This window comes from Egretta garzetta, unplaced genomic scaffold (assembly GCF_000687185.1).
Source record: "Egretta garzetta isolate BGI_Z169 unplaced genomic scaffold, ASM68718v1 scaffold287, whole genome shotgun sequence".
Lineage (NCBI taxonomy): Eukaryota > Metazoa > Chordata > Aves > Pelecaniformes > Ardeidae > Egretta > Egretta garzetta.
Window position 1 is genome coordinate 7,411,388 of NW_009260435.1, and position 18,423 is coordinate 7,429,810.

General features: G+C 37.9%; 1 protein-coding gene across 2 annotated transcripts in view; it reads left to right on the forward strand.

Annotated features, from left to right (window-relative positions):
• The window catches only part of THSD4 (thrombospondin type 1 domain containing 4), a 304,440-nt gene that overhangs the window by 215,992 nt on the left and 70,025 nt on the right, over positions 1-18,423 (forward strand). For both annotated transcript variants that reach the window (XM_009643970.2, XM_009643971.2), the window contains one exon: positions 16,655-16,859. In XM_009643970.2, the coding sequence (XP_009642265.1) occupies positions 16,655-16,859 (205 nt within the window). The remainder of the gene's footprint in view (positions 1-16,654; positions 16,860-18,423) is intronic.

Consider the following 18,423-nt stretch of genomic DNA (forward strand, 5'->3'; position numbering starts at 1 on the left):
GCTAGTTGGTGGTGCAACTTTGAACACAAAACATGAAAAGGAAGTGATGCAGATCATCTTACAAGATGTCCAGTAGAAACAATTGATAACTGGTATTGTTTTATTTTGATTTTTTTTTTGGTGGTTTCACATTCTTTGTATCACTTAATAGTATTTTCACTTTTCTTCTTTTGAAGGAGGCAAAGGTGGAAGAGGGACTTGGGTAAGGAAAAAGGGAAAAACAAGAGGAGAATGGTTTATCTTTGTCACATTCAGAAGCTTTTAATGCTTTCTCTTCAAAAACATGCTTAAGTTAATGCCCTGTACTGGGATCCCAAAATTGGACACAGTAGTCCATTTATGGTCTCTCAAGTGTCAAATAGAGGGCTATACCCTTGCCAGTACAGTCCAGTATTCAGTTGCTGTCTTTGCTGCAAAGGCACACTGCTTGCTCATGTACAACTTGTTTTCCACAAGGACCCCCAGGTCCTTTTCTGCAGAGCTACTTCCTAGCCAGCAAGCACCCAGCCTGTGCTGGTGCAAAGAGTTATTCTGTGCGAGATGCAGGATGTGGTTCCTGTCTGCCCATTTCTCCAGCTTGTCAAGGTCCCTCTAAGTAGCAGTACTGCTTCCAGTATCTTGACTAGTCTCCGCAATTTGGTATCATCTGTACATTTGCTAACAGAAAACTCTTGTCTTATTGTCCAGGTCCGTAAAGAAATGTTAAATGGTATTGACTCCAGTAGGCCTCCCTGAGGGATGCCGGTAGTAACTGCCTGTCGGTTGGATTTTGGAGCAGTGATCACTACCCTTTAAGTGTGGCATTCCAACTGGTTTCCTACCCACCATATTGTCCACTGACCCAGTCTGGATTTCTCCATTTTGGCTTTAAAAATACTGCAGGACACTATGTTGAAGGCCTCATTGAAGTCAAGGCAAAAAACATCCACTGGTCTCCACTTATCCACTGAACTAGTCATTTAATGACAGAAGACAGTAGATTGTTCAGGCATTACTTGGCCTTGGTAAATCCATGATGGTTGTTCCCAGTAATTTTATTTGGCCTTCATGTGCTTGGAAATGACTTCCAGGAGGATTGGCTCTGCAGTCTTTCTGAGGGTTGGGATTAGAGTGACCAACCTGCAACTGAGTCTCAGTTCCTTCTTGCCCTTAATGAAGATGGATGTGGCATTTACTTTTTCCAGTCATTGGGCATTGCCACCAATCACCATGACCTCACTGTGATGTCATCCAACTCCACTGGTTGCATCCAATCTGGTCCCAAAGATCTGTGTACATAAAATTTTCTCGGGTGCTTTCTGATCTGATCTTTCTATACTCATTTCCACAGACTCAGTGGGAGTGATTTAATTTTATGCAAAAATACAATCAAGTGGAAAAAAATAGAATATATAATTCTGTTTGATACACTGAAACCCAAAAGTAATTTAAATTTGTTAGTAAATTTGGATTGTGAAGACCATGGAATTGACATAATTCTGCCTTGTCAAATCCATAAAGAGCCAGACTCCTGTGGTTTGGCAAATTTCCAGTTGATGTCAACTTTGAAGTCAATGAGGATTCCTTTTGAGGAAAGACAACAGGATTTTGATTAAAATATTTATGATTGATTGATAAATGAAGTCCACCTGGTCTCCAGACAAGGAGAGCAGATGATGCAAGAAAAATAGTTTGAGAGTTTATACTTTGTTTCAGTTTTGCGTAACATTTTATTTCAGGTTAAAATACCTCCAAAACCAAAAGAAATCTTTGCATTGACTGACAAATTTTCAAAACATACTACTGACAACAAGACAGCAGTAGTTGTTACTTGTCTAGTAGAGGCTGATTTGAAAAGAAGAGCAATACAGACTTTGTGTTTAGATGTAATAAATTAACCTTTTTTTTCCATGGACCTTCTACATTTTGATTTCACAAGGATTGTAAGTGCCACCTTGTGGACAACATTATTAATCTTGTATCTCATTATAGAACACAAATTGATGAGATAGGATAGTAAAATGTAGTTTCAATTTCTGTGAAAGAAGTTAGTTATGCTTTCTTTGAGGGTTGGAGGATTTTGACTTACTGTATTTTCCAGTATTGTTAATTGATGTTCTGAGACTTTATCTTCTTAATTAGCATATGAGTATTCTGTAAGAAATCTCTGAAGTTAAAGAACTTACTACTATTGGCTTCAATGGGTGTGAATAAAGCCAAACTCTGCTAGTCTTACTGTGGAGTTTTACTACTTCATTATTCCTGCAGTTGTTGCTGAAATACCTTTGGTCACTCTCAGATCCTGAATGCTAGCTTGTGTGGATCACAGATCTGGTTCGAATGGCAAGTTGTTACATGATATGTAGAACTTTACTAAAGACTATAAATTGGAGAAACCCAGGTCTTTTAATTAGTAACTTTCCCTTTTTTTCAACTACCCAAGCTGTAGGTTCTCTTCAGATTCCCTCTAATACTTAGCAGGTAGCCCCACCCTATTTGAGACCAAGCCTTTGTTCCCAGTAGTGTTAAATAATACAGCCTTTTGTTTAGTAATTTAAAATCTTTCAAGGATCATTTTTTTGTCAAATTTGTTAACATTCCTAGATTAAGAAGAAAAAAACCACTTTCCCCTGAACTTTAAAGTAGGAGCATACAGGAACAGATATATTCTACATTTATTTTCTCCTTATCACACATTACTAGGAGCTTCAAGACTGTCCGGATCTCAAACCACTGTTGGTTGCAGTGTTACATCGTGACATCCAGTAAAATGTAGGTAGCAACTGCACAGTGCAAGCTCCCCCTGATGAGGGGAAAAATTAAGTTGTGCATTGTCGGCTTATTTTGATTCAGAGAGTTTTAGCTTGTCTAGAGCAATATTAATTTGCTTTTTGGGGGGTTCTTTTTTCTATTCAGTAAGCAAGCTGAATTGCTTAAAGCAGGAGATCTTTTTTTCCTTTTATTGGAACTTGGACGAGTTGGGTAGTTTGACAGCCAGAGGAAAAAGAAATACTAATTTAGTCAGTCTCATCTACAGTGTAAGTAGCAACAAGGGCATGCTGATTCATAAGAGAAGGTGAACCTAGGCTGAGAATGACAGCAAACTAGGCAGACAGTGGCCTTACCAAAAACGGTGCATGTCCCCAGTTGCAGAGCTCATAGGGCAGGTCTGCTGATGGTTGCCAGACTCAGCCAGCAGTCCAGATGTCAAGGCCAATCCCTAATGATGAGCTAGGTCTTGATGCCAGAAAATTAAGTCAGCAGGTCAGGACCAGGGTCAGAATGAGGGTGGTACAAGATCCGGCACAGGTGTACCTGCAGCATAGCTCAGAGACCAGTGGTGAGACCCTGACTTTAGAAGCACCTCCTGGGGAAAAAGGAGGGCAGGAGGCATCTCATCTCTGTGGTTCAAGGCTGGATGGCTGCATTATGAAAGTTAGACTTGAGCCTGGGCAGCTAACCTCCCAAGAGTGGTACACAAGATCTGAAACAGGGAATAAACACAACTCAGCTTTGTCTAGCTGGGAAACCAGGCCAAAGAAGCTTTATCCTGCAACTGCCAAGCTCTGGTTGTAGTGTTTCTAACAATGTCCTAGGGAGTGCAATGCCACAGTTTTTAGCCAGGCCTGCTCTACCAGATGCAGCTTGCAGCACTGAAATCTCAGAGGTGTTCACACTGTGTTCAGGAAGCAGGAAAAAGAACCAGTCTGCCTTCCTGGCCAAAGTCCCTTTTTGTAAACCTGCTTTCATCACGTGATCCTTACATTTCTCTCATGTTTTGCATTGTGGACTGGCTTACCAAACCATGTTACCCAACTTATATTAGACTGATGTTGATTTAACTGGAACTGAACCTAAGCACCTTCAGGCCCAGAAGTGGAAACGTGAAATGAGCCAAAAAATATTCTTGTTTCGCTTTCCGCTTCTCTGGTGAGTTGTCTTTTATGTTTAGTTTCCCAAGACCTTATTCAAACTAATTGTTTGCCCATTTTCCTGTTTTCAGTTGCAGTGGAATTGAGTCTCAGTGATGGGCATGATTCCCCAGCTCTTCCCATTCTCACTGACAGTTTTTCTTAGCTTCTGTAGCTGTGTTCCAGGCTGTGTGTTAAATGACATCAATATTTCCTGTGTTGCATTGGGGACCAACAAAACTTGCTGCCTTTTTGTGGGATCAGTGAAGGAGGAATTGATTCAAAACAGGTCTTCAAATCAAAAGAACTCTAATAAAACTACTTTCTCATAAGTTTGTCAAAAGGCTAAACTGGATTACATGTGTACATCTAGATGTTGTTTTACCCAAGTGGATATTTGATAGGTGAATAACGGATCGATAAAGCAGCAAAGCTTGTGTTCAGATTTCATACTTTATTGAAGGTGGGTGTAGTGTTCATTAAATTAGTTTAAACCTTGCATCAGTTCTTAGACTCCTGGGATAAATCCTGTAGTTAGTTACAGTTCTGTTTATGGGAGACATAATGTTGTAAATAACAAATAAAGGAGCCCTATGCAATTTGGCCTCAGGAGCGTATGTACAAACTTTTGTTCAGAAATTGCAAACAAATTCTGTGAATAATGGCAGAAGGGGGAACAGATATCACTAAAAACGCAAGTGAAAACTCCCCAGACTTACCGGGGGAAAGCATAGCTAACATCTGAGATAGCAACACTGGCATGGTTCTTAAAAGCTTTGAAGGCAAGATCTTAATGAAGGGACTAGTGTGTAAGAGAACTCCCAGAAAGGTAAATATTTACAGCTTTAGCTTGAAGCCTCTGTCACAGACAGGGAAAAAAAGCCTTGTGTATTATAGACAACAATATTTACATGCTAAATGCTTTGCTAGAAAGTCAGTAATGGTGTTTGCAAGTATGAATTTAACATTAAGGTGGGTAAATCTATTAAGTAAATTAGGATTGATAAAACAAATCTTCTGGTTCTGGCTACAATGCAATGATCTTTTCCAGTGGTAAAAGTGTGAAAGAAATTCAGGTATCTGTGAAGCAACCACCAAGTAAAAAAGGCTGTTGGTGATAGCACTAACATTTTTATTTTCTTTGTATCGTCTAGCTTTTTGTAGTTGTAGCGGTGGGCTTGAGGTTTGTTTAGCCTAAGATGAAATTTGAGGGCTAAACAGTAGAATCATAAACCAACTGAGAAAATGAACATTATATTCCTTCAGAGTTCAAGACCTTTATAAGACTAGATATAGACAAAGAGTCCCCATGGAGACCTCCTAAGTCATTGTCTGAGAATCATGCTGCATTTGTGGTACAGTGAATCCCACAACTTGGGAACAAGTTGAAAATCATCCACACTTACAAAGGGCCACGGAGTAAATTGTGATTTCAGCAAGCTATTCCTGGTCAATCAAGAACAGTAAATTATACTTACTCTTGTATCTTTTGTAGATGGCATTTCACTGGAGACTATAGCTAATTCCTAGGCCCAACTCCCACTGATTTCAAAGGGAGCCTTCCCACTGATTTCAGAGTAACTAATGTAGTACATATGTTTCTCCATGAAGTAGATATTGTAGGACAAATTTTGGAATATCTGACCACTTACTGCACACATAATATGCTTATTAAATGTGTGTGTGGAGGGGAGGATTAGAAGATTCAGAAGAAAACATTCTTACTAATCCTTTTAAAGCTCCCTGCATATTCTTGGCTCAAGAACCCGCTGCATTCACTCAGCTGAGTGTGTCAAGACACTGGTCACTGAGTGAGACATCTCATGAAGGTAATGCATCATTCTTTAGCACAGTTGCACCACAAAGGAGCTAAAAAAAAAGGTCCAGTGTCCACTAGATGTTACATCATGAGGCGGTTTGGCCTATTCAAAGGAAGAGGAGTTGGACACTGAGTGCAACTGACTGCTGGTGAGAAAATAAAACACCAACTTTGGGAGCTGAGCAGCTTTATGCTGTGACTGACTTCATCCCTGCATGTTTTTTGAATGGGAAAGAGAAAGAATAATCCATTTAAGGACTGAGGAGGAAAAGCAAGGAATTCCTGTGAAGGTGGAGGGCAGACTACTTTCTAAACGTATAATGGAGCCGACTTGTGTTTTCTGGCAACTTCTCCTTAGTGAGACATCAATGGAACACCACAGGAGTGAAATCCCAGATGTCTGGTAATCTGACAAGCTCTTTATGTTGTAACCCCAAATGTCCTTGTGTGAAAGTGGCTTGATAACAATAGTTCATGCAATGTCATGAAGTAGCACATGTAATTTTTAATTGTCAACAGTTCATGCTATGTTACCTGTATACACTTTTTTCTTTTTAAGAGCTCTTTCTTCTGTTGCACTCCTGCCCAAAGACTTTTACATTCTGAATGACAGTCTGACAACCAGCAAATGAGTGCCTTAGAAAATGCATAAGGCTCATTTGCATGAGGTAGGCCAGAGAGGTAGAATTTCAGAATTGAATACTGCATGACAACATTTCAGTGATGAGCTTTTATATGTAAAGCAGAGCTCTTCATTTAAACAAACTAACCTTGGTGCTCAGAATTTGCTTATAGGTGTGAGAGAACAGAAAAACTGGTATTTCCCCAAACCAATACATAAAATTCAATCATGGCAATGCAATAAAAGCTTTGCAGTGTATGTTCTTAGAATCATGGAGTAGTGGACATTGCAAAGTACAGTTGTTGAATTCAGTAATTTTAATTTCCTCTATTGTGGCGTTTCCAAATAATGTCCGTTTAAAAAATTACGGCACCTCTGATACTGAATGCTGTTAACTAGAACTGAAAATGAAGATTTAACAAGAGAATAAATGCTTTGTCCATCTTGAACAAAATGCACGAAGGAAATAAATAGTGTGTTTTGGGAAAGTAAATTACTTTTAAAAGGTTCCAATGATTTCCTTGAGCATTTAAGGTGAGGACTTAAAGTGAAACAAAGTGAAAAAGCACGCAATAGCTTTTGCTTCACCAATGCATTAAGCTGAGCAAATATTAGGAGAATTACATTAATGAAGAAAAAATGCAGTTTAATTAGCCTGTGTCTGGGCTCTCTTTTACATTTTTCCTCTTTATCTTCCTCCCCTTTACCTCAGCCTTCTCTCTACCCATTTGCAGTCAATTTGAATGGTAGGATTCAAGTATTTTCTGTAAATACAAATGACCATGTACATGTTCAAAACCATTACTAAGCTGTGATAACTAGATCAGCCTGTATTCTGTATCTACTTGAAATGATGCATATGGTAGCAGCCAAAAAACCCTCCACTGTTGAGTTGTTGGTGCTCTCAAGAATGTAAGTAGTATGTCACCGAGCAGCAACAGGAGGGAGGTAATAATGGTAGAAGAAAGGAATAGCTAAGATTGAATCAATTCTGGCTCCCCCTTCCCTGATGCAGTGAAAAACAAAATGTTGCTTATAGCGTAAACAGTGGCAAAATGAATAATACCAGAAGTATGCAATGATGTGCTCTCAGGATCAAGAGAGCACCGAGAGGGGAAGCTCTATCGATGTTAGATGACTGTTCCTCCTAAGGCCTCTTTCAGCTGTGAAGATTCCTACAGATTTCTATATAGCATATTTGGAACTTTAAATACTGGAAGAAGAGCTACCTAGAAAGTGTGTCAATGTTTTTTCTGTAAATTATAATAGAGAAATTTATATTGTTCATTGTATGTTTGTAGAAGCAGAAAATACAAGTTATTAGAAGAGCATTAGAAATGTAGTTAAGCTGCTATTGAAGTGTCATTACTACAGGTCATTGTTCTACAACTGGAGTCTAGTTAATAATTTAGTTGATGCACAAACCAGAAAGAAATTAGCCTGACATTCCCATAGCTGTGTTGGCCCTACAGTGCTAGGGAAAATGAGACTTTTTTCCTGGTTTCTGCATCAACAGAGTTTCTAACTTAGTTCCACTTGCAAAACAATTTTCTTGAAGAGTGACATGTCAATAGCAGCTTTCAGTTTGGATATGGGAAACCAAATAAAAATAGTGGTATAATGGAGGTATGGTCTGGGACTTTGTCTGGAAGGAGTTTGGGGTTCTCCCACAGACCTCCAGTGTGACTGCAGGTTGTTCTAGCAATCGTATCCTTCCAAATTTAAAAACAATCTGAAAAGGTGGCTGCTTATTTACCCCTTCTGCTGACTGTGTCCATGGGTGACTAATTTGTGGCTCTTGAACAGCTCAGTTGTCATTCCTATGTTGGTTGGGACTTCACTGGGAGTGATGGTGGACTGTGGTCTTCAGGGGGTTGCTTGGTATGTGTGGGTTGTAGGGTTTTCTTTGTCAGACATCCTGGAGTTTCCTGTGTTTCTGGCAGCTGTATTCTGCTGTGGGACATGGTGGTGTGACACCTCATGGTGCTGGGTGGGTCAGCTACATCGTGTTTATACAGGGTTTTGGGGAGTGTCTTGTCTCTAATGCCTAGGTAAAATATATGCCTGTAACAGCAAGCCCTGACCCACGCATTTCTGTGCTTTGCACAAATAAACCCAAATTTTATTCTGAGGAATACAGAGGTTCTAATTATATTCTGCTTTTTAATAACTTAAAGATAGTGCTGTCAGATTCAAGGCACATTAAGTATCCGCTGCTTAACTTAAAAGTGTCCCTTGTGGATCTGGAGCTTCCCCTCTAGCCAACTCAGATTCAAGCCTGTATTCTAGAAATAAATACCATGCAGATTGTCTGTATGCTGTTTAGCTGGCAACCATTCCAACTGCTTGTGCACATGCAGTCACAAATTTCTGCTTATCTCCACACTATACTTAGGCCATAACCAGCATTTGGTAAAAAAGACCAGGAATGATGGAAGAGTTGTCTTGTTTACATGCTTTTATCACCTTTCAACTTTACCCTACATGGCTCTAATACTCCTTTCACTTATCTGCTAAGAATCTTAGCTTTTTCCTTTTTTCTATTAAATTGTTGCTGTATTTCTAGCTTACTGTGACATCTTCTCTGAATTTCAGCTTTAGCATGATTGTAGATTTTGGGACTGATTTCTTTGTGCTTGAATGAGCACTTTTTTGGTAAACCTGAATAAACATGTTCAGGAAAATTTTTAGAGTTTAGAGAAAAGCCAAATGAAACTAACTTCAAAAAGATTTTAATGTCGCCCCCCACCCCCCGCTTTTTACAATTATTTTCTCCTTCATTGTTCTCAGAGATGCCATCGTTTATTTCATTTATTTTGAAAGGAAGGATTAGGTATGTGTAGAAACATTTTCTTCTATGGACTTCAGTTAGGCACATGTCTGGGCACCTTGGAGGTCTTGCTCAAGAGGAAAACCGAGGGAGGAAAACTCAGAAGAGGCGGTTTCCACTGGCATTGCTATGTATCACTGGAACTTCAGTTTCTCTGACAAATTCTAAACTAAGCTAGTGGCAAGTGAAGCACTAAATTGTTGTTGTATAGCACCACGCAGCCAATAGAACCTAATAAGATAGTGCAGTACTAATTAGTAGCATGATTCTGTGGGAAAATGGTTATATTACAGTGTATAGTCTACTCTCTCTACACGCCTCATTTGGTAGAATTTAATACCAGTAGACTAAGAGCTGTAAGGTACTCTATGTTTCTTGGTCTGTACTAGTGAAAATAATCCTATAGACCATCGAGGAGAATTAAAGGAAAATAGTAACTTGTATTGGATTTACTGTTCCCATGCTGTTTGTAGGGCACATTTTATGTGTTTCCCTGTGTTGTTTATATGGATGAAGAGCACAATGACTTCTGCTTTTTTCTGTTGTGCTGTTGCTTTATTCAAAGTTGTTAGTGTGCATCCTTAGAATGGATAACTCAGGTGCAATTATAAGAAAGCACAATAAGCTACAGAAATAACAAGATACCTGGAAAAACTCACAGGATTTATTAAAAAAAAAATCACTCTTTTCATGGTCCTGAGAAGCACAAAAAGCAAAATAATAGCTATGTGCTGAGAAGACCATGTTTGAGTCATCTACAAGGTAACCCTGAAGTTACTACCTATTCACAGGTCAGCTTTAAAGAATTTTCTTTTTCTTTTTTGTTTTTTTCTGCATCATATAGTGGCAGAAGTTCAAAATAATTATTTCAGTAACAGTCTATCTTTAATTCTGCTTTATCTTGGCTTGGTTTAAAGTGATGTTCCTTTATAGTGCAATGTATGCAGATTTACAATATGAATGCTGGAAATGCCAGACTCCTGACATTTGGATCATAGTCTGTGATACCTAATTAAAAAAGATAGATAGTTAGAACCCATTCATTCCATCTTCCTTATCTGAATGTCAGTGAGAAGCTAAATAGAAATTTTGCAAAATCCTAAATGAGTCCTAGTAAATATCTTCTCAAAAATCCATATAATTCTGAATTAATTCTGTGGATGGCTTGTTTTAAATGAAATCTGACAAGAGTAGTTTCATGGAGAGTTTGAATGGTAGTTTACTGCCTCGTTATTTGTTCTTTTTAGACCATTTCATAAATATTCCAAGAAAAAAGGCAAGAAGAAAATAATGTTACTGTAAGGGTGACATATTTGATAATACCAGCTAGATGACTTATACAATAGTTCTACCTTAATGATTCCTCAGCTAGTATTCTTTACATCAAAACCCTCACATCTAGAATTTCAAAATACTTCATCAAATGGTCTTTGTTAAAGGCTTAAGAATGTGGGCGGTCTACTTTATTTCTTGCAGTCACTGTTAGGAGAATATGTGCCTCTGTGTTGAATTTCTCTAGTTATATATCCTGTTCTGGATCTTAATCCATGCTTGTTAATTTAAAGTCCTTGTAAAGTACCTATGAAAAGTGTCTGTAGAGTATTCTACCTTTAGCGTAAACTAAATAATCTGTGCTGCTTCTTGCTTGCCCTTAGTATATACATCTAACAACTATGTATTCTCTGTCTTAGGTGGCAGGCTGCATAAAAATAGTTCCTGCTCTGTTCACAATTCAGTCTCATTCTCTGTATGCCACACGATCACTGTTCTATATATTTTTTCAAATTTAAATAATACATTATTAAGAATAATCTATTTCATTTTATAGACACTAACAGTACAAATTAAAATAGGTAACAGCAAGTGAGAGCTAAATATTAACAGAGAAGCATCTAGACACACAGGATGTCTTTTTTCTTTTAAATCTGCCTTTCTGTTTTCAACATAAAATAGTGTGATGGGATATGTGTGCTAAAATTAAGCATTCCATGTGTTGATAATGCTTTGTGGGTTGCCCATTTGCATTAATAGTTTTGCAGCAATATGCAGATTTTCTTACCCTGATATCCATAACCACACATTATTTTTACTACTTTCCACTGAGGTACCTGGATACTTACAAGGCAAAAGAGACTCAAAACAGCTGTTAAGAGATTTGGAGGATCTTACTTTCTTGTTCCTTAAATACAGTGAATAATTAATCCTTAGCATTAGATCCAGTAATTTTTATGAAGTAGTTCCTGTCAGTGTAATATTCATGTAATCCTGATTCTCTGTAGAAGGTACATGGTATTAAACCGCTTAAATCCCAATATATTCAAAATATGTTTTTGCATAATTTGATACTTTAGTTCAGCTGAACTACTTTGGAAGGATGACCAGAAACTTGAGAAAGGAGGTATGACTAGTTTGATATTGCTTCATTATACCACCCTATATGAATCATGTACCAAGTTTTTCAGAACATGGAGAGGAGAAACAGTAACTTAAAAGTAAAGGCATCATCTCTTGTAGATAACTCCTAGAAATCACCCACAGTGCTAACAGTTAATCTCAATACTTTTAATTATTCTGCAGAGCAGATGAAAGAGGTTTGTTTGGTGGCTAAATCAGTGATACCAAATTGGGGGAGATGTGGCATTGCTCGAGCAGAACAGCAAATACGATGACTCCCATGAAGCTCTGTTTCATAGGACAGTAGCATATCAAACTTAATTAGCAATGGCCTCAGTAATATGTAGAACTAGGATTTATTGATAATATACAGCGTTAAAGCAGGTCTCCCATCAGTAGCCAAGTATTCTTCTGCTACCCATTTAACTTCTTTAGTGGTGTTTTAGGCCATGCACCTTGCTTGATTACTCTTCTCACATTACCCTGCCTAACATTTCTTTAGCAGCTGGATCAGCTGTGGTACATCTGCAACTGTCCCTGACCCTTTTCTTAGAATTCTTGACTTATACTTACGTATGACTTCTAATAAACATTTTATTCTTCTGCCTTCTAGCCCCATGGATGCCCAGACTCCAAATTACTTACGTATTACAACTGCTAGCTAACTACCTATCAATATAACCAATTTTTGAAGTTAATGGTGTTAATAAACTACAACTCATAACTGTGGCTTTCCTACCTGATAATACAATGCAGCTAAAGCAATGGAAGCAAGTTATTGTCATGTTGTATTATTTATGCCACTCTACCACATAGATTGCAATTTTTAATAGAATCATTTAGTACTAGAATTGTAACATCTGTTTTCCATTTCAAGGATCAGCACTTCATGTTTTCAAATGCCTGGCACCAGCCCCATTCTATTGTATACATAGTCCTAAATCCCTATTAAGTCCACCACTGAATATTTCATCCAGATTGTCCCTTGTTTCTCTCAAGGGTTTTTATTTAAATTAATTTTGGCATACAGTTGGCTGTAACTCTTGAACAATGTCTTTCATGCTAACGTGTAACTTAAGAGTTTCTTGAACCACTTTGCAAAAATAGTTGAGCAATACAGAAGATGTATAGATAGCGCACATCAAAAGTACCTCTTCTAAGAAACAATACTTCGCAAGAAAATGTTTTAAGGGACATATGCATTCTAGACCTCCTCATATTGATAGCCAAGGAACAGCTTGCGGTAGTCCTGTCCAAAATCCTTTTGGTGGGCAGAATGCATTTACCTTTGTCGTCTTGTTCAACTCGTATTTGCAGTCCTAGTGTTTCTACATTCATAGTAGGAATGTTGTATGTGATGTAGCTTGAAAAGTGATATCTGGTTTTGGATTCTTTAGATGTGTATTATATGATGAAAACCAACTGTGAATTCTTCATTGACCAAGGCCGCCTTTCACCGTTGTGAGAGTGTACTGGGCTGTTAAGTTGGGTGTTAATATTTTTGGCACCCACTTACATCTCAGCCTTCTGGAGTTGTACAAGGAGACTATCTGAGATTTCAGACCTATCTGCTTATCTAGCAAAACCTCTGATCTTTATATCTATTGACATAGTTAAGACTTATTCGTGTTCCCACAGCAAATATTGGAAGGGACACTCATAGTGGATTCCAGTTCGTTTCACTTCTTCTCTTAGCATCATTTTTTCTTGCTGATCTATCACAATGTATTAGGCAAAGTGACAAGGGGATTTATGCTTGCTGCATATATATGTGCTTAAATGTAATGAATATCACATCCTGAGAGATGTTAGAAGTTGGTTCATGTTTTTACATGAATATGTTAGCCAAGTAGCAAGGTGGTACTTCTTAAGTTTATAGTCATAACAGGGGGAAAAAAAAAAAGGAGAAAAAAAATTCTGCATTATCTCTTCAGTACACTTGCATGGATTCCACATTTTTGGTTAATTTGGGTGAATTCTGTTTACCAGCCTAGTTCTACAAGAATGACTACCATTCCCAATCTCTGCACAGCTTCAAGCAGCTATTTAAAAGCAGAAAGAAAACAGAATCAGTTTGCCAGAAAGGAGTTTCTTTCATCTTCCCAAAATTACTCTGGACCAAGGCCTGGGACATCATAAGTATTGAGTCCTGGACCAGTAAGAGGTGTCTGATTCAATATGTCATGACCTGTCAGTGCTAGAAATCTGTGCTTTATACAGTTAGAAAGGGAGATTCCCATAGAACATGTGGGACACAGGCTTGCTATATGATATTCTTGCTGGATCTGGAAATACCAGAGAGTATACAGTCATTTTTATATGTCTGCTTAAACTGTATTAAGCAAATGTCAAAGTTTTCTAGAATGTATTAGTTATAACTGGCCTCTTCCTCTGAAACCAATGCAATATTCCTCTTTAATGTACGTGATTTCCACGGAAGCCTCAGTAGATGCCCCAGTAAAGATTTTCAATTTTTCTTTCTAAAATTGTAATTTGTTGCTAAATACCTGTTCTGTTGGTATGTAAAAAGAATATGAGTGCACTCTGCATAATATCTATTGTTTATTTATATCTTATTATTTCTTGTATTTATTATTTTATTTATCTTGTGTCATTTATTTAATATCTTATTATTTCTTATACTAAGTTTAAGTGTACTTGTTCTGTGGCTTTTTCCTCATTGTCAGCTGCTGGTTTCAAATTATTAGGTCCTTGTCTCCAGTAAGTCATTCTTTGTATCTTTCTCAGTCATTTCTGTGAAAGAGCATTTAAACATTACAGGCACTTTTTGTGACACAGACTCCTTTTACCCTATGTGGGAAGAATTCCAAACAGTACAGCCAGAGACTGACAGTTGCTTAGTATGTTGGTCAATATCTGACTAAGAACAACATGTGAGCTTAAAACAGGTTTGATATTTATTCCCTACAACAAAATCCCATTTGTACTGAATGGTTGTGTTTCTTCTGTGAAAAGTAGTTCTGTTCAGACTGACCCACAGTAGTTCTGCGTTATGGTCTCAATGAATAAAACACACTTTTCTCTATTATCTTTTATTTGCCAAGAGGAAAAAAATGGTATTAACCTGTGTGGGACTCAGTAGTGATGGGGAACACCATTAAACATTTATGCTAGCAATTCACATTGTATAAAGCCTCATACTTGAAAGGATTCCCTCAAAAAACCAACTTGCTGGCAGTGGACATTTCCTGAAGGTCACTGTATAACGTAGGCTGAGGCTAAGTACCACTACATTTCCATGCAAAAATGTATGGTACAGAAAGTGTAAATACTCTCAGCAAGATGTCCTTCAAGGACTAGTGCAGAAATTAATCAGCCATTGGGCACAGCTGTCTTAAATTTAGATCACTCACTTTTTTCAGATTGTTTTAGCAGATCTGAAATCATATTGTATTATTTCGTGTAGTGACATTTGTAATTTCTATGTTTAAGCAAATGCATTACTTTGTCAGTAATAAAATGCACTTTGAGGCAAAACACAAAAATTGAACTCTGACTTGATTTTAAGATTTCTGCAAAGCGATGCAAACACAAGATGATAAACCTGTTTCTATTTGAATCCCAAATCTCTTTGAAATCATGCAACAATATGCTCATGCTAGATTTTATAGGATGGAACACATTTGTAGTTATTAGGTTATCCCACTGTGAAACACAGAATGCTCGCGAATCTTCATTCTCTTCCTTCGTGTCTGCAAGCAGGTATCATTGTCAAGCTCCATACAATCCTGGCAGTGATGAGTTAGATGGTTTTATCTGTGTTTCTTGGATTGTCATAAAAAACATGTTGGGTGTTAAATATTTATATTGGAACTAAGCAGACTCTGGCTTGCAGTTTAGAACATTTTTCTCAGCAAGGGCCAAGCGTTACTATTGGGAATAGGAAAGAAACGCAGTGGTGCCAAGGCTCAGGATACTCCCAATGTTGTTAGTTGGTGGTATCAACAAATTCTTCTTCTTCCCCCTCTAACTTGGATGTTTGCTTCCACGGAAGACCATAAAACAATAATTAACCATTTTTTCATCAAGAATTTGCAACTATTTTTGACAATTTGAAATAGCAGAACAATGTCATTTATTTTGAACGTTTTCCATCAGATTACTACACTTCATAAAATATGTCATAGGCTTCTGTTCTACTGGCTCATGTAATATTTCATTCTTATCTGAATGAGAATGAGAAGTTCTTTTTTTGCATGTGCCAATTAATAATAAATTAGAATAAGTATTGTAATATATGAAATAAGTTATATGTTATAATCATTATTATAATATAAATTAATCATATAGGTAGATGATGTGTTAAAGTCTGTAAATACGAAATAGCAAGATCAATGAATAGAAACATTTCTGTAGAAGAGGATATAGCCTTGACATTATGTGTACTTTTAAAGTGCAGTAAGCTGGAAAGATTCTTTTTTTCTGGTTTGTGTCAAATCTTTAACGTTTTTTCTGCCCTTTAATTTACATTATTTTAAATTATTTAATTTTTTTTTAAACTATCCCATCCAAGTGGATGTTACTGAGTGGGTTGAAGATTTTCTACTCTGTGAACAGGGGGATCGCTTCTGTAACTGTCTTGATGCAGCATAAAGACTTTTTAGAACTCTCTTTTGGTGAGAATAGGCTCAGTGCTCAATTTGAGGGGAGATTAAGATGACACGTTGTATATAAAGTAGTTCTGCCTTTGTAAAAAGCCCATTTTGGATCACAACAAAATCATAACTCTTCACCTCTATTCTGGCTAGCAGCTACAAGAACTATGTTGTTAAGAGATTGTTTTCTTTCAGCTGAGGAGGGTGTAATAGGCAATGATCAATGTTCTTTAGTGTGTTCTTGGATTTTTCGTAATAGGCTGTAAAACCTGTCGGCTAACTTCAAATCCCCACGTCTGTGAATCATCTGGTTTTTATTGTCTTTTTGCATACAGAAGAACAAGGGAAGAAATTGCTGAAATTCTAATTCACAAAATCTTTTCAGGATTGAATGTTCTCTGAAGGTCATACTGTCCTTGGTTGTTATGTCTGAAGTCTGCAGCTCTAAGATCTTGGAAAAATAAATCTTATTTTATTTTGCAGAGCATCGGCTGTGACGACTATCTGGGTTCAGACAAGGTGATTGACAAGTGCGGAATATGTGGAGGGGACAACACTGCTTGCAAGGTTGTGTCTGGAGTTTTCAAACACACGCTAACGAATCTCGGCTACCACAAGATAGTTGAAATTCCTGAAGGAGCTACTAAAATCAACATTACTGAGATGTCAAAGAGCAACAACTATTTGGGTAAGTTGCATCTCAGTGAATAAAGCGTTCTTTGTGCACTGGTGCAACTGGGTGTAGGTTATGCCAGGGAAGGCCTCCTAAGCAGCATGAAATAAATGTCAAGAACAAGAGAGGAGAAGGGGTGGGGGGAGTGGGGGGTTGGGAGGATTTGTTAAACAGGTGTTTTGATCAGGACAAGCCAGAATTATAAATTGCCGGTTAGATCTCACGTAAAAAACACCATAGACCTGTTACCATCTATTTCCCTGTCCATCTGACTTGGCTTTGGTCCTATTAGTTGGTTCAGCTGTGGGGATTCCCACATCGTTAACCTTGTCTGAGTGGTCAAGAATACAGCCAAGTGGCATGCTCGTTTATGTAAAGTGTATTGAGGCTGCTTGAGGAGAAAAGAACATCTTCTGATTGCCTAAAAATTTCAGTTCTTTTTGTTATACGTTACTTCCTTAAATAATTTATAGGAGTCATTATGAAATTTAGTATCAAGTTTATTGAGTAAGCAGTCAGCAAGCAAAACAGCGCCGGGCGGCCCGGGAGACCCTTGCTCCCTCCAAAGGCGCGCGCTGTATGTTGATTTTCCTCGAAGTTATACTACAAGGTGTTACATATACATAAGATTCCCAAATATGCCTATACATATGCATGACTTGTCCTCGCTTCGTATTAAAATTAGCCCCAAGAAGTCATTTCCATGAACTCCTCCCCACTGCGCTTGCTCAGTGCCTCCTTGTGGTGGTTGTCGGGGGTCGTGGGGATGAAGGCTGATGGCTCCTCTTCATCACCGCTAGTAACCCCTTGTTCTTGCGCAGACTCTGTTGCTCCTTGGCTCTTGCCCAAACTGCAGAGTTGGTGCAAATCAGTTCTTAAGAGAAACTCCTGGTTCTTATCAAAATCTGTCCTTGGTAAGGAGCCACAAATCTTTCTGTTATACACCTCACCTCCCACCAGAGTCCCTTTCTATGGCATCCTGGTATCTTTCTGCAGCTGCACGTACTGTTGTTAGGGTCATCCTGACAGCATGAAGCAGGGAGGGCTAGTGCTTGTTTACTTATCAGGATACGTCACTCAGGAATTTGGTAATTTATTACGTATCAGGTTTTCACACAACAGTGACTTTAAAGAGAAGATGTAACAAAGACACAAGTAATAAGGGGGGGGGCCTTCTTCCCTCATCTGCCGGTTTGAGAACAAATTCATTACATATATTTATTTATTACACTCGTACTTCTTGCTTTCTCCATTGTCTTTAATTGAATTTGATGAACAAACAGTTTACTATCTATCACACTTTTAAAGTGGAACTACATCAAAATTGTGTTGAGATAGTGTGATACTGAGCTGGTATCTGCAGAATGCAAGGTCATTTGTACAATTGTTTATTCTGAAGCAGGTCTTTAATTCAAAACCATAGAGGATCCTGGAATATTTATATTAACATCATAACATCTTGTGGTATATTTCTAGATCTGTCTAGTGTGCTGCAAATTAGAGATTCTGTGGAATTTATGCAGATCTGTGTCTGTCTTGTGTGCATTTGTGACCTGTGCTGTTTCCTGTTGTAACCTTT